Source organism: Coregonus clupeaformis, chromosome 12 (genome assembly GCF_020615455.1).
Source record: "Coregonus clupeaformis isolate EN_2021a chromosome 12, ASM2061545v1, whole genome shotgun sequence".
Lineage (NCBI taxonomy): Eukaryota > Metazoa > Chordata > Actinopteri > Salmoniformes > Salmonidae > Coregonus > Coregonus clupeaformis.
The window spans coordinates 1,344,127-1,363,504 of record NC_059203.1 but is presented as its reverse complement, the minus strand read 5'-3'; the positions used below and the strand labels follow the sequence as shown (position 1 = coordinate 1,363,504).

The 19,378-nt window shown below is 43.1% G+C and overlaps 1 protein-coding gene across 3 annotated transcripts in view; it reads right to left on the bottom strand.

The window, feature by feature from the left end:
• Positions 1-1,769: 1,769 nt before the first annotated feature.
• The window catches only part of LOC121577985 (E3 ubiquitin-protein ligase Itchy), a 33,565-nt gene continuing 15,956 nt past the window's right edge, over positions 1,770-19,378 (bottom strand). For all 3 annotated transcript variants that reach the window (XM_041892017.2, XM_041892019.2, XM_041892018.2), the window contains exons 8-24: positions 19,191-19,378; positions 13,270-13,365; positions 12,406-12,580; positions 11,334-11,403; positions 10,418-10,502; positions 10,091-10,219; positions 8,992-9,064; positions 7,679-7,750; positions 7,291-7,379; positions 7,017-7,176; positions 6,372-6,505; positions 5,959-6,099; positions 5,734-5,854; positions 5,311-5,415; positions 5,121-5,217; positions 4,783-4,855; positions 1,770-3,739 (exon numbers count right to left, since the gene is read on the bottom strand). The exon at positions 19,191-19,378 is cut by the window's right edge and continues 23 nt beyond it. In XM_041892017.2, the coding sequence (XP_041747951.2) occupies positions 3,640-3,739; positions 4,783-4,855; positions 5,121-5,217; positions 5,311-5,415; positions 5,734-5,854; positions 5,959-6,099; positions 6,372-6,505; positions 7,017-7,176; positions 7,291-7,379; positions 7,679-7,750; positions 8,992-9,064; positions 10,091-10,219; positions 10,418-10,502; positions 11,334-11,403; positions 12,406-12,580; positions 13,270-13,365; positions 19,191-19,378 (1,908 nt within the window). In that variant the 3' untranslated portion in view covers positions 1,770-3,639. The remainder of the gene's footprint in view (positions 3,740-4,782; positions 4,856-5,120; positions 5,218-5,310; positions 5,416-5,733; positions 5,855-5,958; positions 6,100-6,371; positions 6,506-7,016; positions 7,177-7,290; positions 7,380-7,678; positions 7,751-8,991; positions 9,065-10,090; positions 10,220-10,417; positions 10,503-11,333; positions 11,404-12,405; positions 12,581-13,269; positions 13,366-19,190) is intronic.

Below are 19,378 nucleotides of genomic sequence, written 5' to 3'. Positions count from 1 at the left end.
TAACAAAAAAAAATCTAGAATGACAAAACTGAACCCTATAAAACTAGGGCTGCATTGATGTTAAGTTAATTAGATGTTAACTACTATTTGTTAGCTTAATTCTTATCATCCTCTTATTCACTTATCATTAATATACAGTGAGCTCCATAATTCATTGGACAGTGACCATTGTTTTGTTATTTTGGTTCTGTACTCTAGCACTTTGAGTTTGAAAGGATACAATGACAATGAGGGTGAAGTGCAGACTGTCAGCTTTAATTTGAGGGTATTTTCATACATATCGGATGAACCGTTTACGAATTATAGAAGCTTTTGTACATGGTCCCCCCCATTTTCGGGCATCAAAAATCATTGGACAGTTTAACATAATGTAGAATAAAGTAATCATTGTTAATATTTGGTCGCATATCCTTTGCATGCAATGACTGCTTGAAGTCTGCGATGCATCGCCATCACCAGACGCTGGGTATCTTCCCTGGTGATGCTCTGCCAGGCCTGTACTGCAGCCATCTTCAGTTCCTGCTTGTTTCGGGGGACTTATTGCCTTAAGTCTCCTCTTCAGCATGTAAAATGCATGTTCAATTGGATTCAGATCTGGTGATTGACTCGGCCAGTCAAGGTTTTTCCACTTTTTGGCCATCAAAAACCCCCTTTGTTGCTCTAGCAGTATGTTTAGGGTCATTGTCTTGTTGCGTGATTAAGTGCCGTCCAATGAGTTTGGAGGGATTTGGTTTTATCTGAGCAGATAAAATATTTCTGTAGACTTCAGAATTCATTGTTCTACTTCTGTCTGCAGTCACATCATCGATGAAGACAAGTGAGCCTGTTCCACTGGCAGCCATACAGGCCCTAGCCATAACACCCCCTCCACCATGTTTCATGGATGAGGTGGTATGCTTTGGATCATGGGCATTTCTTTTTTTTCTCCACACTTTTGTCTTTCCATCACTCTGGTACATGTTAATCTTTGTCTCATCTGTCCACAATATTTTTTTCCAGAACTCTTGGGGTTCTTTTAGGTGCTTTTTAGCAAACTGTAATCTTGCCTTTCTGTTCTTCAGGCTTATCAGTGGTTTGCATCTTGTAGTGTACCCTCTGTAGTCCTGCTGGTGTAGTCTTCTGCGTATGGTAGACTTTGACACATCTACACCTGCATCCAGGAGAGTGTTTTTGATCTGTTGGGCTGTTATCAGGGGTTTTTTCTTCACCATAGAGAGTATTCTCCGGTCATCCACTACAGTGGTCTTCCTCTGTCTACCGGGTCTTTTGACATAATTGAGTTCACCGGTTGTTTTTTTCTTGTTAATGATGAACAAAACTGTTGACTTGGGCATGGCCAGGGTTTTTGCAATGTTCCTGAATGATTGATTTTCATTTCTGAGCCTTTTGACGGCCAACTCAAAGTGCTAGAGTACAGAACCAAAATAACAAAACAATGGTCACTGTCCAATGAATTATGGAGCTCACTGTATATATATATATATATTTCATAGGGCTATGGGCCTGGGACATACATATACATATATACACTCAGTGGCCAGTTTATTAGGTACATCTAGTACTGGGTTGGACCCCTCTTTGCCTCCAGAACAGCCTGAATTCTTTGGGGAATGGATTCTACAAGCTGTTGGAAACATTCAAACGTTGCTGAATTGGTATCAAGGGACCTAACGTGTGCCAGGAAAACATTCCCCACACCATTACACCACCAGCCTGTACTGTTGACACCAGGCAGGATGGGGCCATGGACTCAGTGTGGTCGTCTGCTGCAATAGCCCATCCGCGACAAGGACCGAGGAGTTGTGCGTTCCGAGATGCCGTTCTGCGCCGTTATTTGCCTGTTCGTGGCCAGCCTGTTAGCAGAGCACAATTCTTGCCATTCTCCTTCGACCTCTTATTAACGAGCCGTTGTCGCCCACAGGACTGCCGCTGACTGAATGTACTTTATCGAACCATTCTCGGTAAACCCTAGACACTGGCGCGCGTGAAAAGCCCAACCGGCACGCCTGGCACCGACGATCATACCACGCTCAAAGTCGCTGAGCTAACTCCTTTTGCCCATTCTGACATCAAATCATTGAGCAGCTGCTCTTAAAAACATTGTCACGAAGCCACACCTGTTCCACCCACGTTAGAAGTTCAGAACGAGAAAGTCTAGGCTATATAGAAATAATGACGCTCAAATTGAAAACCATCAAATAAAATAATAAGGATTTATATTAGCCTAATAGAGGTGTAGATTACATCACAGATGCCAGTGTTCGAAATTGTAACACGGCTGCATGGGATTTCTGTTAATGGGACTCGGTGCATCCAATGGCAACGTCCGCTTCAGGTATAACGCCGGGAGCCGCTTGTGGATTTGACAGCTCCAATGCAGTTCCACCTCCAACACCACCAAAACAACAGCTATGCGGGTGTCGGCTAGCGCGGATATGATTTAAACTAGCCCTTAATCATTATTTTGATATTGGAGTTCATAATAATTCTCTATATGTGGGAGTGATTTTCACAAGAAGTCGTCTTATTTCTTAATTACTGTATCTCACTCCTAAATGTACTCTTTCCTTATCGGTTGTCTTTACATTAATTTTTGACACACTGCTGACACTCCCACGTCATTAGTAACTCATTCGGTTTGCCTTAAAAATGTAAACAATGTTACTGTCCTAATGCCGACTCTTTGGGAAAGAAAGGGTCAAATCACACAACAAACCAGGGTCGTTGCAGTAGGCACCAAAACATTCAACGAAAAAAAAGACTAAATTCATTAAATGTTCTTCCATTAGGTGACTAATGAATACGACCCTGTTTTGCTACAAGAATTTCAAGCTATAAAAAAAAGCATTCTCAATATTCGAGGTTGAAATCAATACGTAGACTTGATTACACCTGACTTTTTATAAACAAAAACTTTGGATTGCGGTAAATAATTGTATCTATATAAAGGGCAAAAATATCGGACTATAAGACTATTGCACGTCAAAAATAAAGCTTTTCATCATAACATTCACAAAAACCTTACCACCACAAAAGTGGCGTACCAGCAAAGTAAATGCCTTAAGATTCAATATTTCATTCGGAAAGCAACATGTTAAATCAAGTAAAACACTCAAAATGTCACAAATCGATGAGGGGTCTTTTTGGAAGAATCGGCAGCACTCGATCCCTAGCATTCATTCATCCATTCATACACTCAACAGTCTGTGCTCAGGGAGATGAAGGGGAAGAAATGAAACAACTCACATTGTAGTGAATAGTCTTCCGTGATTATTAACTACTGTGGTGTGGAGATGACAGAGAGACAGATGTGACTCTCTCTCTTCCCGAACACGTGGACTGATTGGGCAGAAAAAGGCAAGCTTCAACAGGGTTACACAGGTCAGGGGGTGAAAGTTGAATAATTCAGTATGAAGGGTCATCACCATGGAGACAGATTGACTCCACCTCAGGTGTAACGGTTTTGGGGGTCTGTCTAACGTGGCTCCGGACTGCAGAAAGGGGTGTGTCTGTTAGTGTCTGCCCATCTCAAGAGAGCCAAGACCTGGGGGAAAAGTGCGGCTGCCTGAAACCTAGACAGATCAAAGTGCGTGGAGAATGGCTCCTTGAGGCACGCCATTTTGGCTGCCCCGTGTGTTACTACTCCTGTCCGAAGCCCTCCGTTTCCTCGATGGCAAACATCAGCTTCTCCTTCAGTTGCTCATAGCTCTTGTAGGGGGGCAGGTCCAGTCGATTAAAGCTGGGATTACAAACACAAGGAGTACAAAATAAAACCATTACATTGCAGATAGACATAGACATAAATGATACAGACTTGAGAAATTAGGTCCTGTGTGGCTCAGTTGTTAAGAGCATGGCACGACTAACACCAAAAGATGATGTTCTCACTGTACCGAGTTGCTTTGGATAAAAGTGGCTGTTAAGTGGCAGAAAATGTATATTTGATAACAAAATAAATAGTTTGAATATCGAGAGGAAAGGTTGTTAATGGCTGAATTGAAAATGATGAAGTATTGCGTGGCAGGGTCACGTTTAATCAAGACTGAGTTCACATTGAGAGATGAACTGGCCTAAGCCCTCCGATATAACAGGAATTGTATGTTCAAAATCGAATCAAATAAAAATGTGTTTGTCACATGCGCCGAATACAACAGGTGTAGACCTTCCTGTGAAATGCTTACTTAGAAGCCCTTAACCAGAAATAGAGTTAAGAAAATATTGACTAAATAAAATAAAGTACAAAAATTGAATGAAATCAAAAAGTCAATGTGCGGGGGTACAGGTTAGTCGAGGTCATTTGTAAAATGACTATGCATAGATAATATTGACTAAATAAAGGGGCGGCAGGTAGCTTAGTGGGTAAGAGCGTTGTGCCAGTAACCGAAAGGTCGCTGGTTCTAATCCCCGAGCCGACTAGGTGAAAAATCTGTCGATGTGCCCTTAAGCAAGGCACTTAACCCTAATTGCTCCTGTAAGTCGCTCTGGATAAGAGCGTCTGCTAAATGACTAAAATGTAAAATGTAATAAACAGTGAGTAGCAGCAGTGTAAAAATAAAGGGGGTGCTTAGAGTGCTTAGAAATAATAATAATAATAATAATAATAATAATAATAATAAGCCATTTAGCAGACGCTTTTATCCAAAGCGACTTACAGTCATGTGTGCATAAATTTTTACGTATGGGTGGTCCCGGGGATCGAACCCACTACCCTGGCGTTACAAGCGCCGTGCTCTACCAATTGAGCTGGAAATGACTGGAGAGTAACTCCACTAATGAACTTACCAAGTGTGACTTCTTGGAAGCCAGTTTTCTTTGCCCACCTTCTCGATGCAGAACTTCTGTGGTCCGTTACTCCCTGAAAGCACAAAACAACGACATGACAACTCTCCTCACAAATATAAAAATCCTCAATTTCTGTGACTAGAGCTGGTCCATCGTTCTCTTTCAATGTCTATATCTATCAAAATACAAGTCCCAAAAAACGTTTATTTGAATCCTCGACTTCCATGGATGACTTGCTAGTTATCCATAAACAATCCCTTAAGGTGTGGGTTAGCTGATAGTTGAATATAAAAAAACATATCGTATATAGAGATACCAGAAACTGTTCTCTAACGTACCCATGAGGTCAGCGAAGCCACCCATGGGGAGCCGACAGGTGCCGGTGACAAACTGTAGCAGCCTCATGCGTTTCTCATTGTCCATCTCCTTTACAAACTGGAAGAAACATTTTCACATCAGAACATTTAATAGTCAAAATACGCCAAACAGTAAACACCCCTTCACGATATACCATAGAGCCCTACTGACCTGCCAGAACCAGACAATCTGCTTGCTGCTGCATGCACAGTGCCTGTAGATGGTGTGCCTCTGCCAGTCCACCAGGTCTATCTCCTGCATACCACACAGCATCACCTGGTGGGGGGACCAGATATTAAGTTACACCATTCTCAATGGGGAAGAATGACCAGCGAACTCTGGGAGAATCTTTAACCCGGTATACTGTGGTGATTGACCAATACTGGTTTCCAAATGGACCCGAGCATCAACAATCTAGTGCCAAGGGGGCACTCAATACTTCAGCGAAGACATTTGAAGGGAAAATACTGAAGGTTGGTCCATGCCATATTCTGTTTAGGCGCCATACGTTGAGATAAAAAGAGTGGTTTTCACATCCCATTTCTTCATTACAGTAACTCATTTCATCTGTGTATGAATAAACTCATGGTGTACCTCCAGTTCCTTAGCGTCAAAGTACTGCAGGTACTGCTGGGGGAGGACCTCGTTGAAGCCCTCGAAGAAGGCCTGGGTCTGCTCTTCCACACCTCTGGACAACCTCCACTCTGCCACCAGCCTGGAGGAAGGACACACAACAGAGAATGTATCAGATAAATGTTCATTTCTTCTGTTGGGCAAAAAATATGTACCCACTGATTTCTAGTTGGTTTTCAATCCTACCTGATGTATTCCTCTTTGTTCTCCTCAGTGACCAGGACGTTGCCTCCGTCTGGCTTAAGCTCATGAGTAGTGACCTCCCCCAGGATCTCCTTGTCCACAGAGAAGAACATCTCCAGACCACACTCCTCCAAGTTGTTATCCCTGGGAGCAAACACAAGAGGGTCGATGTCACACTCATCAGCAGCTCCTCTCCTTGCTCATCAGTTACTATCATCATCATAATTTTTCACTTCTCCTCTTCATCATCTCCTCTTCCTCATAGTTATAATCACCTCATCATCAATATTATTTGTTCATCATATTCACCATCATCATCATCCTAACTATCACTGCCACTAAGTCACCATTATCAGGCAAAGCTCTCCACACTCCACATTCCCATTTCTACTTCCTGTTCCCATTCCCAGACTCACTTGATCCAGATGAGGGAGTTGTAGAATTCCGTGTCGATGGATTCTAGGTCCTTCAGGGCCAGGGGCTTGTTCAGGATGCGCTTGTAGAAGGGCAGGGAGAATCCCGTATCGATGAACTTTCCGTGGAACAAGGCCTGTAGAGAAACATCATGAACCAGGGATGTGATCAGGAACTACAGAGTGACATCATGAACCAGGGATGTGATCAGGAACTACAGAGTGACATCATGAACCAGGGATGTGATCAGGAACTACAGAGTGACATCATGAACCAGGGATGTGATCAGGAACTACAGAGTGACATCATGAACCAGGGATGTGATCAGGAACTACAGAGTGACATCATGAACCAGGGATGTGATCAGGAACTACAGAGTGGCTTCTTTTCAGGGTCGTGTTCATTCGGCACCGAACAAACTGAAACAGGGAGGCTCACTTTCGTTTTCTGTTGCAAAATGTTTTAAAACATGCTATGTTGCTAGCCCTAATGAACAAGGCCCAGGCTAGTGAAGAAGGGCTGCATCCGAATTCCCATTTAAGTCAAAATGTCACTTAGTCTCCCATTGACATCAATGCATGACTTAGTGAAAATTCAACTTAAGTGGAGGTTAGGATTCGCCCCATACATAGCATTGAGGTAGGTACCATGGCGATGAAGCGTCCGATGAACTTGAAGTACTTGAGGTGGTCGGGGTTGATGTAAGAGGCAGGGTTGATCTGGAGACAGTAGTTGTCCTTCCCAGCGTACTCAAACAGGCAGTACATGGGGTTCAGCACCTCATGAGACAACAGGAAGAACCACTCCCTGAGAACACACACACAATGTTAAAAAAATACGTTGAAAAGACTGACACAAACACACACTTACAATGATTCCTAATATGAGTTCATACTTCACCTATCAAAATAGGTAATTTACCTTGCCACTCCTCCGTAGTCCAAGCCTTCCTCACCAGGGAAAATTATCCAAAGCCTCCGTCTGAGATCTTGTGGATGAAAGCTCATTATCTTTGATGGACAAAAAGAGAGAATTGGAAACAGAAACATTACAACGTTTGACTATTTTTGAACACAGCCCTTGTATTCATCCACCTTTCTGTACCTCTGGTCCAAAAATAGAGTACTCAAAGTTGCTCAAAAGAAATGACAAACTATTTCTCGAACACTGACAACTTTTCAACTAGTGTTATTTTTGTACTTATTCACAAGACTACAAAGAGCGCAAGTTTAAATGCGTGCCTATTTATATTTTATTAATATATAATAATTATTTTTTTTATATACTACCTTATTTTTTATACACTCACTTGCTGGAATGAATCTTCAAAGAGGGTTTTGCGGGTGACGGTGATCTTGATGTGCTGTGGCATTGACAGTTGCTGGAAGACAAAGACAGGCTCGCGTTATGGCCCCAGGAACAACAGGAATAACTCGGGGTCTCCCCTTCTGCCCAAAATGGGGAATCCTAACTTCCAATTAAGTCAAATTTTCACTTAGTCTTTCATTGATGTCAATGGGAGACTAAGTTAAAATTTCACCTAAGTGGGAATCAGGATGTGCCCTTAAGTGTGCACATGTTCACTTGTCTTCATCCTTAAAAGGAAAAGAAGACTAGAGGAAGCCAGACCTGGATTCAAGCACTATTTGAAAAGTCAAACACGTTAGCTGTGCTTGATTGAGCTTGCCTGTTTACATTGACATGTTAGCTCCCCTACCTCTACGGAAGCACAGTTCCCGCTCAGCCCAGTCAAAACTATTCGCTGCTCTGGCACCCCAATGGTGGAACAAGCTCCCTCACGACGCCAGGACAGCGGAGTCACTTGAAACTCTATCTCTTTAAGGAATACCTGGAATAGTATAAAAGTAATCCTTCTACCCCGCCCCCCCCCCCCACCCCCATTAAAACAAATAAATATATATACAGTATATTGGGTGGTTGTCCCACTAGCTATCATAAGTTGAACGCACTAATTTGTAAGTCGCTCTGGATAAGAGTCTGCTAAATGACTTAAATGTAAATGTAAATTTAGCAGACGCTCTTGTCCAGAGAGACTTACAGTTAGTGCATTCATGTTAAGATAGCTAGGTGGGATAATCACACATCACAGTAAGTACATTTTCCCTCAATAAAGTAGCTATCAAAAAATAAAATAAACTGTTCAACCGGGGGGCACACACTTGTGCAGCTCTGCAGTACTTGCAGCTATACTTAGGCCCTGGTTGCAGCTATACCCAGGAAGTTCACCATGGTCTCATAGCTGAGCTCCTTGGCCTGGACAATGTATTCATCTGTCTCCCTCTCTCGAGGACAGTTGCAATGGAACCAAAAGTGCAAACCCGCCCGCCTGGTACTCCAGACAGGTTTAAGCAAACACTCAAATTATTGAAAGATGTCTAGTAGTAATTGAACCCAGGTCTGGTGGAAGCTCCCTCTAACCGAGCATACATACCTCATTCCTCCTTTTAAATGCGGGAAGAGTGCATTTGTAAGTGTATACTTCAGGGGAATTGGGACACAGCCTAAGACTGCATTTTAGAAAGGCAGAGGTGGTTCTCAGGACAGAGTGTACACTATAGCGTACACTACAAAGCTAGGGTACAGGGTGTGTAGGGTACATACCTGACACCAGAACCTGAAGTACTGCACTTTGGCTTTGAAGTCCCTGACGTAGGTGATCTGGGGCCCATTCTCACTGTGAAGCAAACATGAAATACATGAGTGATCTGGGGCCCATTCTCACTGTGAAACAAACATGAAATACATGAGTGATCTGGGGCCCGTTCTCACTGTGAAACAAACATGAAATACATGAGTGATCTGGGGCCCGTTCTCACTGTGAAGCAAACATGAAATACATGAGTGATCTGGAGCCCATTCTCACTGTGAAGCAAACATGAAATACATGAGTGATCTGGGGCCCATTCTCACTGTGAAGAAAACATGAAATACATGAGTGATCTGGGGCCCATTCTCACTGTGAAGAAAACATGAAATACATGAGTGATCTGGGGCCCATTCTCACTGTGAAGAAAACATGAAATACATGAGTGATCTGGGGCCCATTCTCACTGTGAAGAAAACATGAAATACATGAGTGATCTGGGGCCCGTTCTCACTGTGAAGCAAACATGAAATACATGAGTGATCTGGAGCCCATTCTCACTGTGAAGCAAACATGAAATACATGAGTGATCTGGGGCCCATTCTCACTGTGAAGAAAACATGAAATACATGAGTGATCTGGGGCCCATTCTCACTGTGAAGAAAACATGAAATACATGAGTGATCTGGGGCCCGTTCTCACTGTGAAGAAAACATGAAATACATGAGCTTGTTGACACTGACATTTGTTTATGTGCTTATTTGATGGGTCTCACTGGAGTAAATAACATTCAACATCTTTTGAGCAATACAATTAGGTGGGTGAGTGGATGGATGGCACAACTGTGTGTGTGTCTGTGTGTGTGTGTGTGTGTGTGTGTGTGTGTGCACCTGGGATCTTTTAAATGTTTGAATCCTTTGGACTGTAATGTGATTTATGGACTCAAATTAAGTCTTTAAAATATATTTGTGTATACCATGTGAGTGTGCGAGTGAGTGAGCATGTGTGTGCGTACATGCAAGTGTGAGTGAGCATGTGAGTGAGATAGTGAGTAGCGGGCTGACGGGCCAGCAACTGAAGGGTCACTGGGAGTGAGTGAGTGCACACTTGACTCACAGGGAGGATTTGCCCGTGCGAGGGTCGATGTATGTGGTGGTTCTCCTGTTGTGGTCCACGAAGTAGGGGATGCCGTCCACGGTGAACCTCATCTCCCAGCCTTCAGGTATAAGCTTGTCATTAAGCAGCCTACACCAACACAAACCAACCAACCAACCAACCAACCAACCAACCAACCCACACACACACACACACACACACACACACACACACACACACACACACACACACACACACACACAGACTTATTTACAGGGCACTGACAGTCATACAAGAGCCGTTCTTTACAGTCCAGTATTTGGGTTGCTTGTTTGGAATTAAACTGACCCTTGCGTTCGTGGGTCCTCCCACTGGGTCATCCGCGATGTGTGGTGAACAAAATACACCCTGCCGTTGGTGTCTGTTCGCTTCTCTGCAGTAGACATCAAAACAAACAGCAAGAACGAGACTTAGAATCCCTCATCGTACCAAACAAAGATTCCATAACAGTTATACGTTTAGAAAGTGGATTAAATCACAATCTGTCAAAAGAAACACAACTGGGGTGTAATCATTAGTGCACACTGTAGCAAACAGTTGCAAAATGTAGCAAACAGTTGCAAAACGTTTGTCAACAGGATTTCTTTTTTTTTTTTGCATTTAAAATTAGAGTTTCTATTGGCCAAATTCAGATAGGTTCCTCCCAGTTTCATTCCGTTTGGTTTCTAGTAGCCTCTGCCGAGTCCCCAACAACCAGATGTTCCGGTTTTCAGGGGAAATGGAAAGAGCCTGTGACACGACTTCCACTTTTGGACGTTAACAAGGCGACACTCCATCTTAACTCCTCCTCCACATTTACTGGATTGGTTGAACAGTGCAGGATTGGTTGAACAGTTTATTTTTCTTCTCGTCAAGACCAGTATGTATGGGATCTAGTTTCAGGAGATTCATTTACGCCTGCTACGTTACGTTCGTTTTCTAGTGAATCCACCCGTGGAGACGCCTCATCATTTTTGGACATGTGACACTGCAGTTGCTAACTAACGAAGTAATTGTAGCTAGCAAGCTAACTAACCTGGCTAACTGTGCGTAAAAAACAATTCACTTATACAGTAGTTAGGTAGGCATCACACTGCCCTGTGCTAGCAAACATGACACTGCCTCAAACTGGCAAGACGTTTCTACAAATGTTTACATTGTGACGTCTCCACATTCGGAGCGTATTGACAGTTGAAAACGCGTGGTGGTGGATCGTGCTACTTACCCCAGCCATGTGGCAGCGGCCCAAGTGGGTCAAACTCTTTGTTTGCTGCGGCTATTTGCTGATCCTGGAGCTACAATGGAGAAACAAGGAGGTCAAATGAACAGAGCTTACGTGTGTTGAATAATGCTTCTTTACAACGATATACAGTGGGCTTATAAAATAGCTAATCACAGATTAATAAGTGATTAGATAGCTGAAAGCAAGGTCACCATCCTAGAACTTCCACCAACCCAACCGGTTCAGAACTGTGATTCCTTCAAGGAAGGATGCATTTCCGATGGTCTACTTATATAAGTATTCAAACAGAGTCCAAGGGGGAGTCCCATTTTATCTCCTTCCTCCTGAAGTGTACAGTCGTTCACTACTTCCCACATATGTGGTCCTCTGTAGCTCAGCTGGTAGAGCACGGCGCTTGTAACGCCAAGGTAGTGGGTTCGATCCCCGGGACCACCCATACACAAAAATGTATGCACGCATGACTGTAAGTCGCTTTGGATAAAAGCGTCTGCTAAATAGCATATTATATTATTATTATTATTATTATTATTATTATATCTAAAAGCATTGGATTGGTGGAGGCCTGGGCTAGAGGGAGTTTACACCATATTTCTTTTACCAGTTATTACCTTTCAAATCAGTGGTCCAATCCCAAATCCACCCCTTGACCCTATGCCCTAAGCACTCCACCCCTAGACCCTATGCACCACCCCTAGACCCTACACACTCTACCCCCTAGACCCTAGGCACTCCACCCCTAGACACTATGCACTCCACCCCTAGACCCTAGGCACTCCACCCCTAGACACTAGGGCCTGTGTACTCCACCCCTAGACCCTACGTCCTCCACCCCTAGACCCTATGCACTTGTGGAGATCTGAGTTCCAACTTGCCCCTCTGATAGGCTAGTGGGTTCTAAGGCCAGGGGTTCTAAGGGGGTTCTAAGGCCAGGGGGTTCTAAGCCAGTTTCACCATATTGCTTACACCTGTCAAATCATCTCACATCTCAATTTGGGATTAGGCTAGCGCACCTTGGGAGGAAGGGGAGAGAATTGGGACGTAGCCTATGTCTTACCCCGAATATGAACCTCTGGTTGAACTGCTGCATGGCCCCCTGCAACTGACTGCGCTGGTGCTGCCACTCCTCATAGTTACGCACCGACTCCTGCGTAGGGCGCTGCCACGTGGTGGTCCGGCTGATGTGGTCCACAAAGTACACCCTGCCCATGGGGTCTACTCGCCGCTCCCACCTACATGGGAGAGGAGGGGAGGGGAGAGGGAATTTTCAACTTCCCCATGATGATTGATGACGGCCCTGCTTGAATACTTTCGAAAGGAATCATTTCTCCCTACCTTCTAGTAAAAGAAAAACAGATCTGAACTGGATAGATTGGTGAAAGTAATAGGGTGGTAACCTTGCTTACACCTATCCAATCACATATCTACACTTCTCTTGAGGAAACAAGCAGGGGAAGCATTTCTGCAGTATTTCAACAGGGCCGATATTCCTCTAGGGGAAGCATTCCTGCAGTATCTCAACAGGGCCGATATTCCTCTAGGGGAGGCAGTGTCCACTGTAAAGAAATCCAGGGCCTTTGGTCTGAAGTCTTCAGTAGGATGTGCACAAAAATGGCACGGCTAAAGTTTGATGTCACTTATCACTGAGCTAGAATTGGTACTGTGCAGTGTTCCTTGTGACATCAAACTATAGTGACATCAACTTCGTGCAGGTGCTCTATTGAAACCAATTTAACACCAATTATTTTACATTGTACAGCGTAACATACACATTAGTTACCGTAATCCAAAATACATTGGTTACTTTTTAAAGAGTAGAATTATTGATACACTACTGCCATATGAAAGCCAAACATATAATATATGAAATATGAACTAAGTATTTTATGAATAAATTATTTGTTTGTTAATTGTTAGTTACCCAGAAGGGAGAGAGTCGGGTCGGTTCCATGTCGTCCCTTTTTCAATGTGATCCACATAATACATGCGGCCATTCTGGTCCACCCTCTGCTCCCAGCTTCACACAAAACACACAGAACAGTCAGCGACTAGATTTGAAGGGCACCAGGCTTGCGCAAACGTAGCCTTAACACCTAAACGAATGTTAAAATCCTAAATAAAAATTGCAAGTACATTAATTGAATTGATTAAATTACACAGAATATTACTACTAGTTACTAACGTGCACTAAGTTGAACTCCTAATACTTACTACATGTAATGACCCACAGTAGGCAATATACAATAGGCAACAGACTAACGCTTACTAGACTAACAGACTAACGCTGCCTAGACTAACAGACTAACGCTGACTAGACTAACAGACTAACGCTGACTAGACTAACAACAGACTAACGCTGACTAGACTAACAGACTAACGCTGACTAGACTAACAACAGACTAACGCTGACTAGACTAACAGACTAACACTGCCTAGACTAACAGACTAACACTGCCTAGACTAACAGACTAACGCTGACTAGACTAACAGACTAACGCTGACTAGACTAACAGACTAACGCTGCCTAGACTAACAGACTAACACTGCCTAGACTAACAGACTAACACTGCCTAGACTAACAACAGACTAACGCTGACTAGACTAACAACAGACTAACGCTGACTAGACTAACAGACTAACACTGCCTAGACTAACAACAGACTAACGCTGACTAGACTAACAGACTAACGCTGACTAGACTAACAACAGACTAACGCTGACTAGACTAACAACAGACTAACGCTGACTAGACTAACACTGCCTAGACTAACAACAGACTAACGCTGACTGGACTAACAACAGACTAACGCTGACTAGACTAACAGACTAACACTGCCTAGACTAACAACAGACTAACGCTGACTAGACTAACAGACTAACGCTGACTAGACTAACAACAGACTAACGCTGACTAGACTAACAGACTAACGCTGACTAGACTAACAACAGACTAACGCTGACTAGACTAACAGACTAACGCTGACTAGACTAACAGACTAACACTGACTAGACTAACAACAGACTAACGCTGACTAGACTAACAACAGACTAACGCTGACTAGACTAACAGACTAACGCTGACTAGACTAACAGACTAACACTGACTAGACTAACAACAGACTAACGCTGACTAGACTAACAGACTAACGCTGACTAGACTAACAACAGACTAACGCTGACTAGACTAACAGACTAACGCTGACTAGACTAACAGACTAACACTGCCTAGACTAACAACAGACTAACGCTGCCTAGACTAACAACAGACTAACGCTGACTAGACTAACAACAGACTAACGCTGACTAGACTAACAACAGACTAACGCTGACTAGACTAACAGACTAACGCTGACTAGACTAACAGACTAACGCTGACTAGACTAACAGACTAACGCTGACTAGACTAACAGACTAACGCTGACTAGACTAACAACAGACTAACGCTGACTAGACTAACAACAGACTAACGCTGACTAGACTAACACGACTAACGCTGACTAGACTAACAGACTAACGCTGACTAGACTAACAGACTAACGCTGACTAGACTAACAGACTAACGCTGACTAGACTAACAACAGACTAACGCTGACTAGACTAACAACAGACTAACGCTGACTAGACTAACAGACTAACGCTGACTAGACTAACAGACTAACACTGCCTAGACTAACAACAGACTAACGCTGCCTAGACTAACAACAGACTAACGCTGACTAGACTAACAACAGACTAACGCTGACTAGACTAACAACAGACTAACGCTGACTAGACTAACAGACTAACGCTGACTAGACTAACAGACTAACGCTGACTAGACTAACAGACTAACGCTGACTAGACTAACAACAGACTAACGCTGACTAGACTAACAACAGACTAACGCTGACTAGACTAACAACAGACTAACGCTGACTAGACTAACAGACTAACGCTGACTAGACTAACAGACTAACGCTGACTAGACTAACAGTGCCTAGACTAACAACAGACTAACGCTGACTAGACTAACAGACTAACGCTGACTAGACTAACAACAGACTAACGCTGACTAGACTAACAGACTAACGCTGACTAGACTAACAGACTAACGCTGACTAGACTAACAACAGACTAACGCTGACTAGACTAACAGACTAACGCTGACTAGACTAACAACAGACTAACGCTGACTAGACTAACAGACTAACGCTGACTAGACTAACACGACTAACGCTGACTAGACTAACGGTGCCTAGACTAACAACAGACTAACGCTGACTAGACTAACAGACTAACGCTGACTAGACTAACAACAGACTAACGCTGACTAGACTAACAGACTAACGCTGACTAGACTAACAGACTAACACTGTCTAGACTAACGGTGCCTAGACTAACAACAGACTAACGCTGACTAGATTAACAGACTAACGCTGACTAGACTAACAACAGACTAACGCTGACTAGACTAACAGACTAACGCTGACTAGACTAACAGACTAACACTGTCTAGACTAACGGTGCCTAGACTAACAACAGACTAACGCTGCCTAGACTAACAACAGACTAACGCTGACTAGACTAACAACAGACTAACGCTGCCTAGACTAACAACAGACTAACACTGCCTAGACTAACAACAGACTAACACTGACTAGACTAACAACAGACTAACGCTGCCTAGACTAACAACAGACTAACACTGCCTAGACTAACAGACTAACGCTGCCTAGACTAACAACAGACTAACACTGTCTAGACTAACAACAGACTAACACTGACTAGACTAACAACAGACTAACGCTGACTAGACTAACAGACTAACGCTGACTAGACTAACAACAGACTAACGCTGACTAGACTAACAGACTAACACTGCCTAGACTAACAGACTAACGCTGACTAGACTAACAACAGACTAACGCTGACTAGACTAACAGACTAACGCTGACTAGACTAACAACAGACTAACGCTGACTAGACTAACAGACTAACGCTGACTAGACTAACAGACTAACGCTGACTAGACTAACGGTGCCTAGACTAACAACAGACTAACGCTGACTAGACTAACAGACTAACGCTGACTAGACTAACAACAGACTAACGCTGACTAGACTAACAGACTAACGCTGACTAGACTAACAGACTAACACTGTCTAGACTAACGGTGCCTAGACTAACAACAGACTAACGCTGACTAGATTAACAGACTAACGCTGACTAGACTAACGCTGACTAGACTAACAACAGACTAACGCTGCCTAGACTAACAACAGACTAACGCTGCCTAGACTAACAGACTAACGCTGACTAGACTAACAGACTAACACTGTCTAGACTAACAGACTAACGCGCCTAGACTAACAACAGACTAACGCTGCCTAGACTAACAGACTAACTGCTGCCTAGACTAACAACAGACTAACACTGACTAGACTATCAGACTAACGCTGCCTAGACTAACAACAGACTAACGCTGCCTAGACTAACAACAGACTAACGCTGCCTAGACTAACAACAGACTAACGCTGCCTAGACTAACAACAGACTAACGCTGCCTAGACTAACAACAGACTAACGCTGCCTAGACTAACGCTGACTAGACTAAGTATATTTTTCTACTGACTGTAAAATGAGTGATAAATTGTTCAATCTCATCTATTAGTGGTTGAGAGGTTGTTTGAAATATCAAATTGAAGTGTCAACAGCTATTCATAACCAACAAAGAGTTAAACATTAAGTCAACTCTACAAAGAGGTGTCGCATTGAACTCAAGTCAACCTCAGTGTGTCCCCTAGGATTTTTTTTCAGCAGCAGTGGCAAAGTTAGCGGGTTGGTGCGTGGTAGTGGGCTCGGTGGTGGCCGTGGCCAATGGCACGGTTGTAGAGGCCCTCTTGACCACAGAGACAAAATGTTAGTTTTAAAGCTAATTTCCTTCATTTCTACACATTTGTCATGGGGCTGAGAGAACAATAGCAGTTTCAAAGCTAATTTCCTGCATTCCACAAATTTTGCCATATCTTATATGCCTTGTTCTTATGCTATCTGATGTAACTCAAACATTATAAGAACATGCAATTACATTTTTGGAATTTCAGATTATCCCTGACTGTCTAGTTTTTATTTTGGTGATTGTTAGTTCTCAAAGATGATCTTATTAAAAACTATATAGCTCCATTATCTTTTCTACATACTTTATATCTGGTTTTAGTCGTTTACGTTTACACTGAAAACGTTTTACCATCCTGAAAATGTACATAGTTAGAAAACATACATAGTACACTAGTTAGGTGGAGTTTGCCTTCGCCCTCTAGTCTAGTTATGGCAAGCCTAAATAAGTTCAGGAGTAAAAATGTGCTTACCAAGTCACATAATAAGTTGTATGGACTCACTGTGTGCAATCATAGTGTTTATCATGATTTTTTTTTATGACTACCTCATCTCTGTACCCCACACATACAATTATCTGTAAGGTCCCTCAATCGAGCAGTGAATTTCAAACACAGATTCAACCACAAAGACAAAGACCAAGGAGGTGTTCCAATGCCTCACAAAGAAGGGCACCTATTGGTAGACATTGAATATCATGGAGCATGGTGAAGTTATTAACTACACTTTGGATGGTGTATCAATACACCCACTCACTACAAAGATACAGGCGTTCCACTTAGGGATTTCACCATGAGGCCAATGGTGACTTTAAAACAGTTACAGATTTTAATGATTGTGATGAGAAAACGGAGGATGGATCATCAACATTGCATTTACTCCACAATACTAACCTAATTGACAGAGTGAAAAGAAGGATGCCTGTACAGAATATAAATATTCCAAAACATGCATCCTGTTTGCAACAAGACACTAAAGTAATACTGCAAAAAATGTGGCAAAGCAATTAACTTTTTGTCCTGAATACAAAGTGTTATGTTTGGGGCAAATCCAATACAACACATTACTGAGCACCACTCTCCATATTTTCAAGCATAGCATGGATAAGCTTGTAATCGTTAAATACTAGGGAGTTACGCCGCTGCTAAATGCATACAGGGGAAACACTGCAACCTTAAAGTTCACATTTACAAGATGCAGGATATACAGCGTGGGGATATATTGCAGGACACATACAGTAGGCTATATAGGGCATACAGTGAACTCCTGACACACGCATTAAAACCCAGGAATGACGCTAAAGACCCCCTTCCTACATGTACATATTACCTCAATCAATCATCTAACCAAACCTACATGTACATATTACCTCAATCAATCATCTAACCAAACCTACATGTACATATTACCTCAATCAATCATCTAACCAAACCTACATGTACATATAACCTCAATCAATCACCCCAACTACCTGGTACCCCAGTACACTGACTCGGTACCGGTACTCCTTGTACATAGCCTGTATATAGCCTCGTTATTGTTATTTGATTGTGATACTATTTTATTTTGATCTACTTGATAATTTCCGTACTTTTTAACTGCATTGTTGGGAAAGGGCTCGTAAGTAAGCATTTCACGGTAAAGTCTACACTTGTTGTATTTGGCACATGTGCAAATAAAATTGGATTTGAAGACCCCGTGTAGCTCAGATGGTAGAGCATGGCGTTTGCAACACCAGGGTTGTGGGTTCGATTCCCACGGGGGGCCAGTATGAAAATGTATGCACATTTTCATACTGTCGCTCTGGATAAGAGCGTCTGCTAAATGACTAAATGTAAAATGTAAGACGAAGGCATGCGCACATTTCCGATGGACAGGCTGATTAGGGCAGTCGGATTGATTTTGAGCGTAATTTTTTTTACTCGCTCATGATACACATCTGGTTAGGAGTCTATGCAAGTCCCTTACCCCGGTGGCAGTGGGCCGTTGCTGACAGGGCCAACTTGGGCGTGCCCGCCGGCTGGGGGTGCACTGGCTGGTGCCCCGATGGCTGGGGGTCCGCTGGTGCTGGCTGCCTGTGGGGGTGGGGGTGCTGCTCCGTTCTCCTGAGGGGGGTAGGAGGAGTCGTCTGAAGCCGGGGGCTCGCTCACCTCGCT